Here is a 16440-nt window from a genome sequence, read left to right as displayed (position 1 = left end):
GGAAATTATCAACATTGGATTATGTATCCAAAAAATCGCCATGAAATTTAGCAATTGCTTTTAAGTATGGAATACTGCAGCCGTTACAAGTTTCTATAACTTCCTCCATCGCAAAATAAGAAAAAAAATTCACTTGAAATAACAAAGACCTGACTAGGACAAAGGTTTCCACGGAAAAGAATTTGTTGGAAGGGGTATGAAGAGACCACTTGAAGAGATAAAGGAAGTGGGTAGGGAAATATTAACCTCCACTCCCTGTGCAAACTTTCCATACGTATGGGTTCGTGATTGGTTAACGGAAAAACAACGGAGTCTAGAGAGTAAACATGAATGAACTAGAATGGGAAACATGTACAGAGCAAGTATTTATGTGAAATAGGGGCGTGACAAGGTAATAACAAAATGTATAAAAGTAATATAGCAAGATATAATGGAATGTATGATAAATAATATTTAATGGGAATACAGTATAAAATGGGGGGATTTTATAAGGTATTGGATATTAAAACGAGTAATACTGGGGTCAAGCGTGATATGTATACGAGTGTATTACATAGAAGGAATGGTATAGTTGTACTGGATCAAGTCATATACTGTACTGTACTTGAATAAAGCGGGTGAAGTCGAATATTTAAATTTGGCGGGTAGAGAAGAAGAAATCCTATTGGTGGAAGTGGAGTCGTGTGCAGGGGGGAGGAGGTTATGCGCAGAAGGTCGAAACCTGCTATGTACAAACGAACGAACGAGAGCAACTACAACCGGACCGTAGAATGACAAAAAATAAATGAAAAATACTGCTAATGTTAGCATGTTACGCTAACATTGCTGTTAGATTGCAAAGATAAATATTACTGTATTTTTTCATCAGTTTATCCAAGAAGGTAATGTGTAGAGAAGAAAAGGCTTGTTTTACCATTATAGCCTCTACCGTTTCCCCAATATGTTTTCCCCACCCAAAAACCCCGGGTTCTCACTGGGAGGCCCCCATTATCGTTGGATATAGATATATGTATTTTTGAAACTATTCATTTGCGACTGGAACAAGTGTCATTTTCAAAGGTAGCGGAATTTTTTTCTATAGTTATAAGTAGTTTTTTCCCTAGGTTACATTGCCCTGTAATACAGTACAATAATACCACCTTTTCTTCTATATACATTATTCTCTGGGAACTTATGAATCCATGGAAAATTACCCAAATTAACTGCATCTTATGTTCCCGAGATATTTTTCATTTGTTTGTTGGCATTCTCTGATCTGCACGCATTTGCTCCTGTTTAGTTGTATTAAACTGCGCATTTTCTCCTGTTCGTTCTTGTGTACGTGACTTGTTGCTTATTAACATTTTTAATCCTTCTGTGCATTAGCCACGCTTCCATTTTCTTTCTAGATTTCATAAATGAATTATTAAAAGGCTTTCACATTGACACTTATGATTTTGAGACATATTTATTATTATTACTTGCTAAGCTGCAACCCTAGTTGGAAAAGCAGAATGCTATAAGCCCGAGGGCTCCAACAGGGAAAATAGCCCAGTGAGGAATGGAAATAAGGAGACTACAAGAAAAGTAATTAATAATTTATATAAAATATTTTAAGAACAGTAACAACATTAAAATGAATATTTCATATGTAAACTATAAAAAAAAAACAGAAGAGAAATAAGATAGAATAGTGTGCCCGAGTGTACCCTCAAGCAAGAGAACTCTACCCCAAGACAGTGAAAGACCATGGTACTAGCGTAGATCATCATAGATTGTATGTGCCGAGATGTAATTTGAATGTCGGTTTTGGAGTGTTTGCATCGTGTGCACCAAGAATCAATAATAAGCTGCCTGAAAATCTCAAGAACAGTGAAACTCAGCAGTGTTAAGAAGAAATTAAAATCCCACTTATTCACTGTATGCTACGACTTGAGGTAAAAGTGCATCAGACAAGAATATAGATGTTAACTGAATTATGTACAAGTGATGCCCTATGGAGCGCTACACTAGAAGCGGAGTTGAGCCTTGAAGACTATTCACAAGTAACAAATAATAAGATTACTCCTGTTCATTCGGTTGTACTGTACAGTGAACCCTCGCTACTTCGTGGTTCGACCATCGCGGATTCACCACTTCGCGGATTTTTTCCATAACCCATATATATACAGTAATATATATATATATATATATATATATATATATATATATATATATATATATATGCATGTATTTATGTATATATGTAGGTATGTATATGTGTATACATATAAATATATATATATATATACACACACACACACACACATATAATATATATATATATATATATATATATATATATATATATATATATATATATATATATATATATATATATATATATATATATATATCTAAAGTAGGAAAAGTTTGATGTAGTTCTAAGGGAAAAGTATGGGAAATATGTCTGGGTAATAAGCAAAGCTCTACCTCCAGTTTGTTTCTTCATTATGATCAGAGATAAATGTAAACAAAACATTGGTTGCCATTTTTTATCTTGCTTTTTAGCGTGTTTAGGAAATGCATGATATAAAATCACCTTTAATATTTGTGCCTGTTTTAGTTTAGGGTACTGTAGTACATGCATTAAGTGTTCTGTACATTAAAGGGTAGTTTGTTAACAGTACTATGTACAAGGGAAGGTTTTAAAAGTCTGAATATACATGTTGAATAAATAGGTAAATATGGTGTCACTACTTCGCGGATTTTCACCTATCGCGGCCGCGACTGGAACCTATCTACCGCGATAAACGAGGGTTCACTGTACATAGCCCCTCCCCCACCTTCTTCCATTGGGAGACGAGATACCCTTTTCTCCCGCAACATTCAAGTATTCTAGCCAGTGTTCCCTCCGACATTCAATGACTGTTCAATTTCACAACAATTTTTTCACTTATGACAAGTATGTCGGAAATAGTACACTAATAGGAAAACTTTACCTTGGACATAACAATTTTCTTGTATAGAAATGAAGTGATTTATCTTGGTAAGTTAGTATTTTCTTTTATTGATAATATACAGTATCCATTTTCAATTTGAAATACGTTAAGCTTTAATATCTTTGGAGTTCGTATATGTCTAGTGATGTCATCTTACCGGCGGAGAGCGAGTGGGAGATAGAGATTTCCTTCCAGTTGGCTAACGATTGGTGTTAGTATTCCCATTATTGAAATATCAAGTAACGATACAAAGTATTTTGTGTCTATATCTGTTGTTATGTGTACGATATTTATATAAAGAAAGTACACTAATAGGACAAATATTTTCTTTTGCAATATAATTATTAAATACTTTTGCTTGGTAAGTTAGCATTTTCTTTCATTTCTTGCAAGACAAAATAAAAGGGTTTTCCATACAGTATTTCTCGTGTCATTCTTTGTCGAGTTCACGTCACATGTCCTATGATGTCATATGTATGGCGTAAAGTTCTGGCAAACCAAATTATTTCCTTTCGGTGTATTACTGAGTAATCTTATTTCTGTATTCCCATTATCGAATCATCAAGTAATGATACAAAGAATTTTTAATAATGTCTAAAGAAATATGAAGATTTAACGGGGAATTAAAAATCAAAATGAGAGAGAGAGAGAGAGAGAGAGAGAGAGAGAGAGAGAGAGAGAGAGAGAGAGAGAGATAATATATATGACCCCTATAAGAGCTGTTCCAGCTGCAGAGGTAAGGTCTGTAATCTTTCTTCCTGCTGTGAATTACATTGTACATTGCCCGTTAGTAAAATGACTGCGTATGTTAAGCATCAAAAATTGTTACAATGAAAGAGAGCTTTCAATGAAAAGAAAAAGTTTATGGGTATGGGGTTTTTTTAGAACTTTGTTCCAGGTCCAGTTCTTCCTCCTTGGCTAAGGAGGATTCTCATCCCAACTTGCACCTCTCTCCCCCAACCGGCTGGTTTTCCTGGTGACTCAACTATTATTGAGTCTAGATTTACTTCTTTAGATCTTTAGAGTCTTCTCGGGAACATGAGTAGGAAGTTTTACAACAAAACCTGGACAAGTATATAGTAACTGTAAAATTTAATAAATTGACTGAAAAGTTGGCACTAGCATTTAATCAAATGATCAGTAACCTTGTTGATTAATTTTCAGCTTCTCATCAGGTACCTGTCGATGGTACCTCAGGTGATTGTACGACTGATATCCCGACATGGCGTAGGCCTGGGGGACAGGTCTGTGGGTGTACCTGACGGTAGTTTACCTAATGAATCTCTAAGGGTTTCGTAACAATGCCTGAGAACACTAGGGTCACATTTGAGGGGGTTAGGACCTAGTGTTAGACCTAAGATTGTTAGTCATCATTCCTTAACTAGGAGGCAGAGGAAGGTCTGGATTATGGGTCTCAGTTAGAAGAGGACAGGGAGGATGAAATTAGATGTAATTGGTCAGATCCCACTGATCCACTAGGTGAGACGAGGATCAGGAAGTAAGAGTTCAGGAAAACTTTTGAGTTAGTATTTGGGCTTCTCTTTCAAGCTAACTCTAGTTCAGACCCCTCTCTCACATTGTCTTACCAAAGGGGTCTTTTTGGACACCCCCTCACAGCAGGCTCTCTATTACATTTTTCTTTTGCACAGAGATTTCTTCCCCTAAGTTTCGGAAGGGAGTTTATGGTCTCTCGTGCCCTTAATCACGCTGATCCTTCGGGGTCTCGTGATAAAGAAACTTGCGTTTCTTGTTTGTGCTGACCCTTCGGGGTCTCACAATGCAGTTCACGCTGAACTTTTGGGTTCTCGTGATCATAGCCATACCTATATGACAGAGTTTGTGGGCTCTCGTTGTGTTGACCGTTCGTGCTCACACAACACAGGCTATCGTGAACCTTCGGGTGAACGTAGTAGTGAGTACTCTCGCCACACTGAGAGCTCTCGCGCGCAATTTGGTGCGCACGACCAATTTGGCGCCCACGGCCGATGTGCCGCGCGCGTCCAATTTGGCGTTCGCGACCGATGTGGCTCGCAGGACCAAATTGACGCGCACAAACAACTAGGCGCACGCAATCAGTTGAAGTGCGCGAGGAACAATTATGACAGAGTTTTTCGAACTCTCGTTGTGCGAAGTTTTCACAAGTGCACAAGAATTTTACTCTCATGACAGAGTTTTCGAACTCTCGTCCCGTGAATTGTTTGTGCGCGCCCATCGTCATCAAGAGTTTTACTCTGATGACAGAGGGATGCCTGCTGCCTAAGGGTTTATGAATCTCTACAGGTAACTATGACACAGTTCCTTTGGGTCCTAGTCACATGACACGATTCCTGAAAATTCCATCAGGAATCAGCAACAGAGTTCCTGCGGGTTCTCGGCACAACATCCCTTAATGTCGTGAGAAAGGAATTCACAAATAGAGTCTGAACCCCTAGGTTCTCATCCGAATCTCTTGGTTTCCGCGATCCAGAGTTTTTCTGAAAACTAACTTGTCCCCCGTCGGATCTCAACCTCCTCCTGGGAACGCGGTTCGGGTCCTTCAGTCTCTGAAGGCCCCTCACTACGAACCTCATGCCCAGCAGCAGATCGCTTCCTTACACGGAAGACAGCCTTTCTACTCACTTGGGCTTTTGACCAAGAGAGTTAGTGTGTTGTGTGATTCAACCTCTGATGTCTCCTACCCTAGGAGACGGGGAGAAGTAATCCTCAGCGGCGTCCCTCAGTGGATTGCCAAGACTCAAATCCGAGTGTGCTGTATCCTAGGTGCAGCCCATTTTGAATAAAGAATCTCCGTTAGGTAACCGAAAACCCATCAACTGGGGTTTTACTCAGCGAGGAGTCTGTGGGGTTACCTTAAAAGAACGATACCAGCTCGCCCCCATGTGTCGGAGAAGGTCAAGAGGAGGACCTCGATTTCCTTCCCCTCTGGGATCGTAAGGCAATTAAGGTTACTCTCAATCTAGACTCTCCTCCATCCTAAGACCCAGAGCTGGTAATGTCACTGGCGTTCAAGAAACTACTCTGTGGTGCAGATACTTTAAGTGGCCATGTGGAAGCATCAATCGACCTTCACGGCCCACTACCTGCAAAGACGTAACCCACAAGAACATGAGACCTTTTCCATTGGTCCTGTGGTGGTTGCACAGCAAATGGTCTAAACACCTCAGGCTCCTTGATGGACAAGTAGCAGAGGATTGAGGGCTGAGGCTACCTGGATTAGTCTGGGGTGAATGAGTAAGAATGCCTGGCTCCTTTCTTCCTTTCACCTTCTCCCCTCTGGGGAAAACAGCTCCGCAAGCCTCAGCATAGCTGACCTCACCTCGCTGCAGGTAAGACCCATTTCCCCTATGCCTCCTAAGTATAGAAGAATACTTTGTTACGTCCCCAATACCTTTTAGGGGAGGGTATTGGGTAAGTCTTTAAGAACAATAGGTTTTGTACTCGAGTTCCTATGTTAAAGACAAGTCACACTGTTAGTTCCACTCACACGCAAGGTTCTGCAGGCCGCTATCAGTGCATTACCTCATATCGGTACTTGATTTTAGCGAGGGAAGGGTCCCTTCTACTATCGATCACAGATCGAAATAGAGAGGACCCCGGGTCATGACCAAGGCCAGTTGGTGTGGACTTCCTCCCTCCTAGGAGTAGGTCACCCTATAAATAACGGAGGGTTTGTATCTATGTCGGAACAAATAACAAATTTGTAAGTAATTTGTATTTTTTCTAGTATACAAACCTGGAGCTATTTATACAAATTGGCCCGCCACCCTGTCCCCCAAGAAGTCCTGCCATAAAGCAAAGTGGTTACTCAGCCGAGAGGTGTGAGTGAGCGGGGTAGCCAGACTACCCCACCCCCCACCCGCTAACTAGCGGATGGGGTAGTTATCCCTCACTGAAATTATCATGGCTCGTCTTTCAGCTGGGCCAAAAGTATACCCTATAAATAGCTCCAGGTTTGTATACTAGGAAAAATACAATTGTTCCGTAACCGAAATACAAACCACGCTATTTACAAAGGGTTTACTTTTAGCGCAGCTGAAATGACGAGCCAATAGTTTTTAACGAGGGTTAATTACCCCCGCGCTAGTTAGCGGGGGGTGGGGAAGGGTAGCTTGCTACCCCTCCCCCCTCCACACACCGGTGACTTGCTTCACTTCACTTTTGGCTCGGCGGTGATCAGACGTGTCTGTTCATCGCCTTCGCTGACAGCCTTTAATTTTCTTCTTTTTTTTTTTTTTTACAGCTTGTGTGATTGGTTGGAAGTTGACCTTCAGTTATTTTCTTTTATTTAATATGCGGACATGCCCAGGAGTTGCCGGCCGTCCTTGTGGGACTTTCATGTCGGACGTGAGTACGGATCCTCACACCCTCTGCCCTCAATGTCGGGGCCGACGGTGCGACCAGGATAACATGTGCCGTGAGTGTAGGGAGTGGTCTGCCTCCCAGTGGGAGAGGTTTGGCCGTCGGCGTAAGAAGAAGTCCAAGAGAGACCGTTCTCCTCCGGGGTTAGCCTTGAAGGAGGAAGGTTCTCGGGACTCTTCTTCCGCCGCCCAAACCTCCTCCGAAGCTCCCCCTCGTCCGCCTCCTAAGGAGAGTCGTCCGAGTGGGAGCGCAGGCCCTTGTTCTGTTTCCCTACCTTCGGTGGGGGGAGAGGGCGTCGCCTCCCATAGCGAGGCGGTTCCCCCTCCTCCTCCGGGGGAGGTTATTGATAATAATACTTTATCCAGTGATGATCTGTTGCAGATTTGGTCGTCCCTGGGGCTTAAGGGCTTGCCCTCCAGGGTCGCTCTTATTGACCTTGTCTCGTTGGGGGCCGCTGTTAAACAGTCGCCGGTGGTAGCGGAGGTAGACCCTCTGTCTATTGTCGACGTCGTGGTGACAGAGGCCTCCGACGTGGCTGGGCCTTCCGACGCAGGTGCTGTTGCTGGTGATGGTGCTCTAGGCTCTCCTCCTCCTTCCGTGCATCCTTCGAAGGGGGAAGTGAGTCCTTCGGTCTCGACTGCTGCCCAGCTTCCTTCTGAGGGAAGTGTTTTGAAGGAGACTCCCCTTCGGAGGACCGATGGTCCCGACGATCTCCATCTCCTGCCGGATCTTCGCCTTCTGGAGAACTCGTCACCCGACGGGCAACGGTCCCTTCGGGGCTAAGGGATTCTTCCCTTACGCGAGCAGGGCCAGCGCACAAGCGCTCTCCTGCTCGCCAGCGATCTCCTGCTCGTCGACGATCTCCTGCTCGCCAAGATTCTCCTGCTCGCCGACGCTCACCTGCTCGTCGGCTCTCTCCTGAGGTTCGCCCCCCTCGCCAGCGCTCTCCTGCTCGTCAGCTCTCTTCCGAGCGTCAGCGCTCATTTGAGGACCATCGCCCTGCGGTCTCTGACCACCCTTTAGTTCCTGCTGAACTCCCTGCTCACCATCGTGTGTCAGAAACACATGTTCGCCAACGCGCCAGCGATCTTCCCGTTCCTGCTCGTGAACCTATCCTCTCACAGGACACGCGTCGACCTTCTGCTCGCCAGCGATCACCAGCTCGCCAGCGATCACCAGCTCGCCAGCGATCACCAGCTCGCCAGCGATCACCAGCTCGCCAGGGATCACCAGTTCGCCAGCGATCACCTTCACATGCTGCCCGCCATCGCACGAACCTGCATGATCGCCCGCTTACGCATGCTGCTCCTCATCGCAATACCCTGAACGATCGCCCTCCTGCGGATGCTGATCACCATCGCACAACCCTGCACGATCGCCCGCTTACGCATGCTGCTCGCCATCGCACAACCCTGCACGATCGCCCGCTTTCGCATGCTGCTCCTCATCGCAATACCCTGAACGATCGCCCTCCTGCGGATGCTGATCACCATCGCACCCTTTCACGCGATCATTCACCTGCGCATGCTGCTCGCCATCGCACAACCCTGCACGATCGCCCGCTTACGCATGCTGCTCCTCATCGCACAACCCTGAACGATCGCCTTCCTGCGGATGCTGATCACCATCGCACCCTTTCACGCGATCATTCACCTACGCATGCTGCTCGCCATCGCACAACCCTGAACGATCGCCCGCTTACGCATGCTGCTCCTCATCGCAATACCCTGAACGACCGCCCTCTTGCGCGCAATCATTCACCTTCACATGCCGCTCGCCATCGCTTACCATCACGTGATCATTATCGCCAGCGATCTTCTTCACCTACGCGGCAGCACGATCCCTCGCCGTCGCGCCATCGCTTGCGTTCGTCGCCTCGGACACGTGTTCCTTTACCTGCCCACCCTCACGCCCACTCGCCTGCGCGCCCGCGTGATCGCTCGCCTGCGCGCCCGCGCGATCGCTCGCCTGCGCGCCCGCGCGACCGCTCGCCTGCGCGCCCGCGCGACCGCTCGCCTGTACGCCCGCGCGATCACCCGCGCAACCATTCGCCTTTGCGCGACCGTTCACCCTCGCGCGACCATAGTTCGTGGCGAATTCCACAGCCGGTGGTAGCAGCAGGGACGCGTGCTCCTAGACGGCACTCGGGATCACCTCCATCCAAGCACAGGTTGGTATTGCAGGACGAGGACAGGTCATTACAGCATTCTTCCCCACCTTCTTTTCAGGCAGGTACCGTCGTGTCCACTCCAAAGGATCGCCCGATCCCTTTCACCTTAGCGAGGATTTCGGACTCTGTGTCCTTTGAGCAGCAGACTTGGTTTGGTCCGCTGGCACGGGCGTTAGTGAGGGTTATGAAACCAGCACTCGCCGGCCAGGGTAACAAACCAGCGGCTGTCTCTCCTTCGCTGAAGAGAAAGAGAGGAGTGGACTTCGTGGTGACTTCCCCCAGGGCGAAGTTGGTTCCCAAGAGGTCGGTCTCGAGGGTCCCCTCTCCTGCACGAGTACTCTCTCCTTCTCCCGTGGACGAGGCCTTTCCGTCCTCAGGTGAGTCCAGTGGACCGGTAGTCTTCCCCCCGGCACCAGGGGGGGAGACTTCGCTTCAGGCAGGAGAATTGTCTCGTGAGGAAGGGGCCCCTCGAACCTCGTTGTTGGGATCCTGTATCCCTCCTAGGAGGGAGCCCAAGGATTCCAAGACCATCCCTAAATCCTCTGCAAGGATTCGACAGGAACCCATGACTACCCAGGGGAATGTCCACGTATCACCCCAGGAAGAGATTCCTGGGGCAGGAGACTTAGCTGCCAGCCCACAGGGAGGAGAACAGCAAGAGTCCGAACATGCCTTCTGGCAGGTCCTAAGCCTGATAAGGCAACTTAACAGTCTTACGGATCCAGTCATCCCCCCCCGTGAAGGCAAAGACACAATTCTGGATGAAGTGTTCGACGTTCGGAAGGCCCCTAAGACCAGTGCAGCTCTGCCCTGGTCTCGGGGGCTGAAGAGTGCCAGAGCTAGGGCCAATGCTCAGCTCGCACTTCTTGCCTCCTCCAGTCGTTCCACTGCCGGGAACAAACTCATCCCTCCTCCTCGCCTTCAGCAGAGGAGGTATTTCGAGATCCTGGGTGAGCACAACCTCGCTCTTCCGCTCCATCACTCTGTGGAGGAGCTGGCGAAGGGAGTTCCCTTGGAGAAACTCTCTGCCCGGCAGGTGTCGTTCTCGGCGGCAGAGATCCTTAACCACGAGAAGGTCGCTAAGTGTGCCATGCAGGCCACTTCGTGGCTGGACTTCTGGTTAGGATCTCTGGGCATCCTATTGCGATCTGAGGACTTGTCCAAGGAGACCAATAGGAAGGCCCTAGAGACCTTCTTGCTCTCGGGCACCCGCTCCATCGAGTTCTTGGCGCACCAGGTTACCACCCTGTGGGCCAACTCGGTGTTGAAGCGTCGCGATGCTGTGTCCGAGAGATTCCATCCGAAGGTCCCCGCCGTAGATGTGTGTAGGCTCCGACATGCCTCCCTCCTGGGGGAGAGCCTGTTTGAGCCTCAAGACTTGGAGCGAACGGCTGAGAGGTGGAGGAAATCCAGCACGGACTCCCTCCTCCACAGGGCCCTTACAACTCGGCCCTATAAGCCTCCAGCCCCGCCACAACAGCAGCAACAGCCTCGTAAGGCTCCAAAACAGGCACCGGCAGCTAAGAAAGTGGTGTCTAAGCCCCAGCCCTTTCCAGCCAAGGTCAAGAGGGGTGGTAAGTCCTCCAGGGGAGGCAAGACTTCTAGGGGTGGCGGCCGCGGCCGCAAGCCCTAGGGGTGGCAGTCCCCCTGCGTGTCCACCTGTGGGGGGATGCCTTCAGCGTTGCGTCCGCAGGTGGCAACATCTCGGGGCCGATGCTTGGACGATCTCGGTGATCGGCCAAGGTTATCGCGTCCCGTTCACGTCATCTCAACCTCCCCTGACAGCGAATCCAGTGTCGTTGAGCTCCTATGCCATGGGATCGGCAAAGGGGCTGGCCCTTCAGGCCGAAGTCAAGACCATGTTCGAGAAGGGTGCTCTCCAGGAGGTCGTGGACGGCTCTCCAGGCTTCTTCAGTCGACTCTTTCTTGTAAAGAAGGCTACTGGAGACTGGAGACCCGTCATCGATCTCTCGGCTCTGAACAGGTTTGTCAAACAAACCCGGTTCAGCATGGAGACAGCAGACACAGTCAGACTTGCGGTGAGACCACAAGACTTCATGTGTACACTGGATCTAAAGGATGCGTACTTCCAGATCCCAATCCATCCGTCTTCCAGGAAGTACCTGAGATTCTGCCTAGACAACAAGATCTACCAGTTCAAGGTGCTGTGTTTCGGTCTCTCCACAGCTCCTCAGGTGTTCACCAGAGTGTTCACCCTGATTTCGACTTGGGCGCACAGGAACGGCATTCGTCTCCTTCGTTACCTAGACGATTGGCTGATCCTAGCAGACTCGGAGTCGACCCTTCTTCGACACCGAGACAGGCTTCTAGATCTTTGCCAGGATCTGGGGATCGTGGTAAACCTCGAGAAGTCCTCTCTGCAGCCGTCCCAGCGACTGGTTTATCTAGGCATGCTAATAGACACCAATCTCCACAAAGCCTTTCCATCAGACGACCGGATAGCAAGGCTGAGGAGGGTGGCGGAACCTTTCCTCAGGCGAAAAGAACTCCCCGCCCAATCGTGGTTGCGTCTCTTGGGCCACCTATCCTCCCTGGCCCGTCTGGTTCCAAACAGCCGCCTCAGGATGAGATCCCTTCAATGGCGGCTCAAGTCCCGGTGGAATCAAGGATCCGATTCCCCGGACACTCTGATCCCAATGGGGTCTCTGGAACAGACGGACTTGCGGTGGTGGCTGGCCGACGAGAACCTGCGAAAGGGAGTGAGTCTTCTCGTCCTTCCCCCGGAATTGACTCTGTTTTCGGACGCGTCAAAAGAAGGGTGGGGGGCGCACGTTCTGAACCAGAGGGCCTCAGGCCTTTGGTCAGAATCAGAAAAGTGCCTACACATCAACCTGCTAGAATTGAAGGCCGTCTTTCTGGCCCTTCAACAGTTCCAACGGTTCCTGGCGGGTCACTCCGTGGTGGTGATGAGCGACAACACCACGGTAGTGGCTTATATCAACAAGCAGGGAGGCACTTTTTCGCAACAGCTATCCCATCTTGCAGTAGAGACTCTGAGGTGGACCGAAACCCACTCGATAACACTATCAGCTCGCTTCATTCCTGGCAAGAGGAATGTGCTCGCCGACAGTCTGAGCAGGGCTTCGCAGATAGTGAGTACCGAGTGGTCTTTGGATCCTCAGATAGCCAACAAAGTCCTGACTTTGTGGGGTTCCCCGACGGTGGACTTGTTCGCGACAGCCTTGAACTTCAAGCTGCCCCTGTACTGCTCACCAGTCCCGGACCCCAAGGCACTCTGGCAAGATGCTTTCCAGCAACGGTGGGACAACATCGACGTGTATGCCTTCCCACCATTCTGTCTGATGAGAAGGGTGCTCAACAGGACCAGACTATCGGTCAACTGTTCCATGACTCTAGTAGCTCCGCTATGGCATCACGCGGAATGGTTTCCGGACCTTCTGCAACTCCTGACGGAACTCCCAAGGGAGCTTCCTCCACGACACGAGCTTCTCAGACAACCCCACTCCGGTGTCCCTCACAGGGCCGTAGCCTCGCTTCGACTTCACGCCTGGAGACTATCCAGCGTCTCCTCGCGGAGAGAGGCTTTTCGCAACAGGTTGCGGAGAGAATGTCTCGGCACCTGCGAAGGTCCTCTGAGGGAGTCTACCAAGCGAAGTGGAGAGTCTTTTGTGGTTGGTGTCGTGGAAGGGGTATCTCTCCACTCGATGCCACTATTCCAGCAATAGCGGACTTCCTTGTGTATCTGCGAGAAGAAATGCGCCTTTCTGTCTCGGCAGTGAAAGGCTATCGCTCAGCCTTAAGCTTGGCCTTCAGATTGAAGGGCGTGGATATTTCTTCATCGCTAGAACTCTCTTTACTCATACGTAGCTATGAGCTTACCTGCCCCCAGTCGGAAGTGAGACCCCCTCCTTGGAACGTGGTTCGAGTTCTCAGGTCTCTCAAGAGACCTCCCTTCGAGCCATTACGCCAGGCCTCCGATCGCCACCTGTCTTGGAAGACGGCTTTCCTACTCGCCTTGGCCTCGGCCAAGCGAGTTAGTGAACTTCATGGTCTCTCGTACGACATCGCCCATTCAAGGGGATGGGGGGAGGTAACGTTCAGGTTCGTCCCTGAGTTTGTGGCCAAGACTCAGAATCCTGGAGTGCCGGATCCTCGGTTCGACTCTTTCAGGATCGCGAGTCTCCGTTCTGTAACAAACGACCCAGACCAGCTGCTACTATGCCCAGTGAGGTGTCTGAGGTACTACTTGAAGAGAACGGCTGCAGTCCGTCCTCATGTGCGAGCTTTGTTTGTGAGCACAGGCAGGACAAAGAGGAGGGTCACAAGGAACACCATCTCTGCTTGGATTCGAAGGGTTATCCACCATGCCCTGAATCCTGACCCTCCTCCGTCACGTCGCCCTCGGGCCCACGATGTCAGGGGTATTGCTACATCCCTGGCCTTCAAGAGAAACTTCTCTGTGACGCAGGTACTTCAAGCGGGGGTCTGGAAGCGTCAAACGACCTTCACAGCCCACTACCTGCAAGACGTGACCCACAGGAGCCTCGATACGTTCTCTATCGGCCCTGTGGTGGCTGCACAACAGCTGGTCTAACCTCAGGCTCCTTTTTGGACAAGTAGCAGTAGGTTGAGGGCGTTGTTACCCGGTCTTAGTCTGTGTGAATGAAAGAGTATGTCTGACCCTTACTTCTTTCTTCATTCTCCCCTCTCTTGGGGAAGCAGCATCCTGGTCCTCGCATAGCTGACCTCGACCTCTGCAGGTAACCCATGCTTCTTTGTGCTCCTAGTATTAAGCTTAATACTGTTGCGTCTCCCATACCCTGACGAGGTGGTATGGGGAACGTCCTATCCTAGAATTCCTATCTGAAGGTCTCAAGGTCAACTTCATAGGACGAGTCACACTCTCCTCCTCACACTACTTATGTAGGCCACTCGTTCCTAGCGATGCTAGGAACCTGTGAGGTACAGGGGCTCCCTCTCTCTAGTGCTGCTCACTAAGGGATCGAGCCCCCGGGCAAGCCGAAGTCAGTAAGGCTGGGGACTTTCCACCCTTCCTAAGGGGTAAGTCACCCTTTGTAAATAGCGTGGTTTGTATTTCGGTTACGGAACAAATGACAAATTCGAAGATAATTTGTATTTTTCCTAACCATACAAACCTTAGCTATTTACACATATGTGCCCGCCATCCCTGACCCCCAAGTCAAGTCCTACCTCTAAGTGAAGTGAAGCAAGTCACCGGTGTGTGGAGGGGGGAGGGGTAGCAAGCTACCCTTCCCCACCCCCCGCTAACTAGCGCGGGGGTAATTAACCCTCGTTAAAAACTATTGGCTCGTCATTTCAGCTGCGCTAAAAGTAAACCCTTTGTAAATAGCTAAGGTTTGTATGGTTAGGAAAAATACAAATTATCTTCGAATTTGTCATATTACTTACAAATTTGTTATATTTTCCAATATCTAAAGTAATTTGAAAATTGCACAACCTTTTTAATTAGGTTGTTAGCTGTCATTGTCCTTTGCATGTAATGTTCTTATCAGAGGGGAGGTTTTTAAGTTAATTTTGTTAGATATATGCTTTGTGTATGAATTATTGTTAGTACTGTGATAGAATATTTAATATTTTATTTCTTATTTTTAACTGGCCCTTTATCTATTCCTTTCCTTTTTAGGGAAAATATTAGTAAGGATGCTGCCGCTGAGAGTTTCTTTTGTGGGCTTCACAAGATAATGAATGGAGCTCTTACACCAACTGTTGAACATATGAGAGAAACCACTGTAAGTATATCTATAGTTTTCCATTGGTAATCTAAGGCAGTGACTGTGTTTCTATATAGTCATGCCCAGTCACTTAATTTACTAGTTGTTGATATAATTAGCTTATCGGTGAAGTAATCCAAGTAATTTTAATTTCTCATTCATCCACCGTAGACATTAATGTTTATGGTTACCAGATTCAATTCTCTTATTTCTTATTACCCAACATACAAACTTGCTTCCTTTAGATAGGAAGATTGATTTAATGGGAGCTGGAGATGGTTGTTAGAAATTGTTAACGAGTGCTTAACTAACTGGTGAAGGGTGTGGTCAAGCAACCACCCCCTTTTCAGGTTAGAATTGCTCACTTTTGGTTCAGCTGAAGACAAGTACGCATATAACACGCTTGTTCCGACTCAAATACAAAACTTCGCTATTTATAGGGTATTACTTTCGGCAACGCTGAAAACCAGCCAAGACAATTTTAGTGAGGGATAATTACCCCATCCGCTAGTTAGCGGGAGGGGGTTGGGGTAGACTAGCTACCCTGCTCACTCACACCTGTCGGTTGAGAAACCTCTTTTGCTTTTGGCTCGGTAGAGTGCCGTCTCTCTCTCCCGTTAAACAAACTACCTTGACTTTATTACTTTTAACTTTTTCTTTTGTGTGTATCAGTATGTGTTTGGTTATTGTCCCGCTATGCGGACATGTCCAGGGATTGAAGGCCGCCGCTGCGGGACCTTCATGTCGTCCGTGTAGACAGACCCACACCCTTTATGCCCGGCTTGCCGGGGAACTCGGTGTTCGCGGGACAACACCTGTTCCGAGTGTAGGGAGTGGCCTGCCTCCCAGTGGGAGAGGTTTGCACGTAAGAAGAAGAAGTCTAAATGCGATTTTTCGCTTTCGGGGTCTTCCTTGGAATCAAAGAAATCGCGGGTTTCTGCTTCCTCTACACCCAAATCTCTGCCCGAAGCTAATCCTCAACCAGGCCCTTCCGGGGCGAGGTCGAGCAGTAGCACAGGGCTTGTGACTCTAGGTCAACCCTGTGGGATAGCCGAAGGTGGCGGCTCCCCCAGTGAGTCTGCTCCTTCTCTTCCCCCAGGGAGCGCCTGTTCTTTTCTAGACCTTGTGTCTTTGTGGCCATCGCTGGGCGTCGATGGTCCCCCTACGAAGGAAGTTAACTCCTCTGAAGGGAAGCTGAGAGAAGGCGGTCATCTTC

The 16440-nt window shown here is 48.4% G+C and overlaps 1 protein-coding gene across 1 annotated transcript in view; it reads left to right on the top strand.

The window, feature by feature from the left end:
* Positions 1–16440, top strand: part of mRpS30 (mitochondrial ribosomal protein S30) — a 69949-nt gene that overhangs the window by 2006 nt on the left and 51503 nt on the right. The window contains exon 2 of the mRNA XM_068354628.1: positions 15137–15242. Coding sequence (XP_068210729.1) covers positions 15137–15242 — 106 coding nt within the window. The remainder of the gene's footprint in view (positions 1–15136; positions 15243–16440) is intronic.

This window comes from Palaemon carinicauda, chromosome 2 (assembly GCF_036898095.1).
Source record: "Palaemon carinicauda isolate YSFRI2023 chromosome 2, ASM3689809v2, whole genome shotgun sequence".
Lineage (NCBI taxonomy): Eukaryota > Metazoa > Arthropoda > Malacostraca > Decapoda > Palaemonidae > Palaemon > Palaemon carinicauda.
The sequence above is the reverse complement of the archived record's forward strand: the minus strand, read 5'-3'. Positions and strand labels throughout refer to the sequence as shown.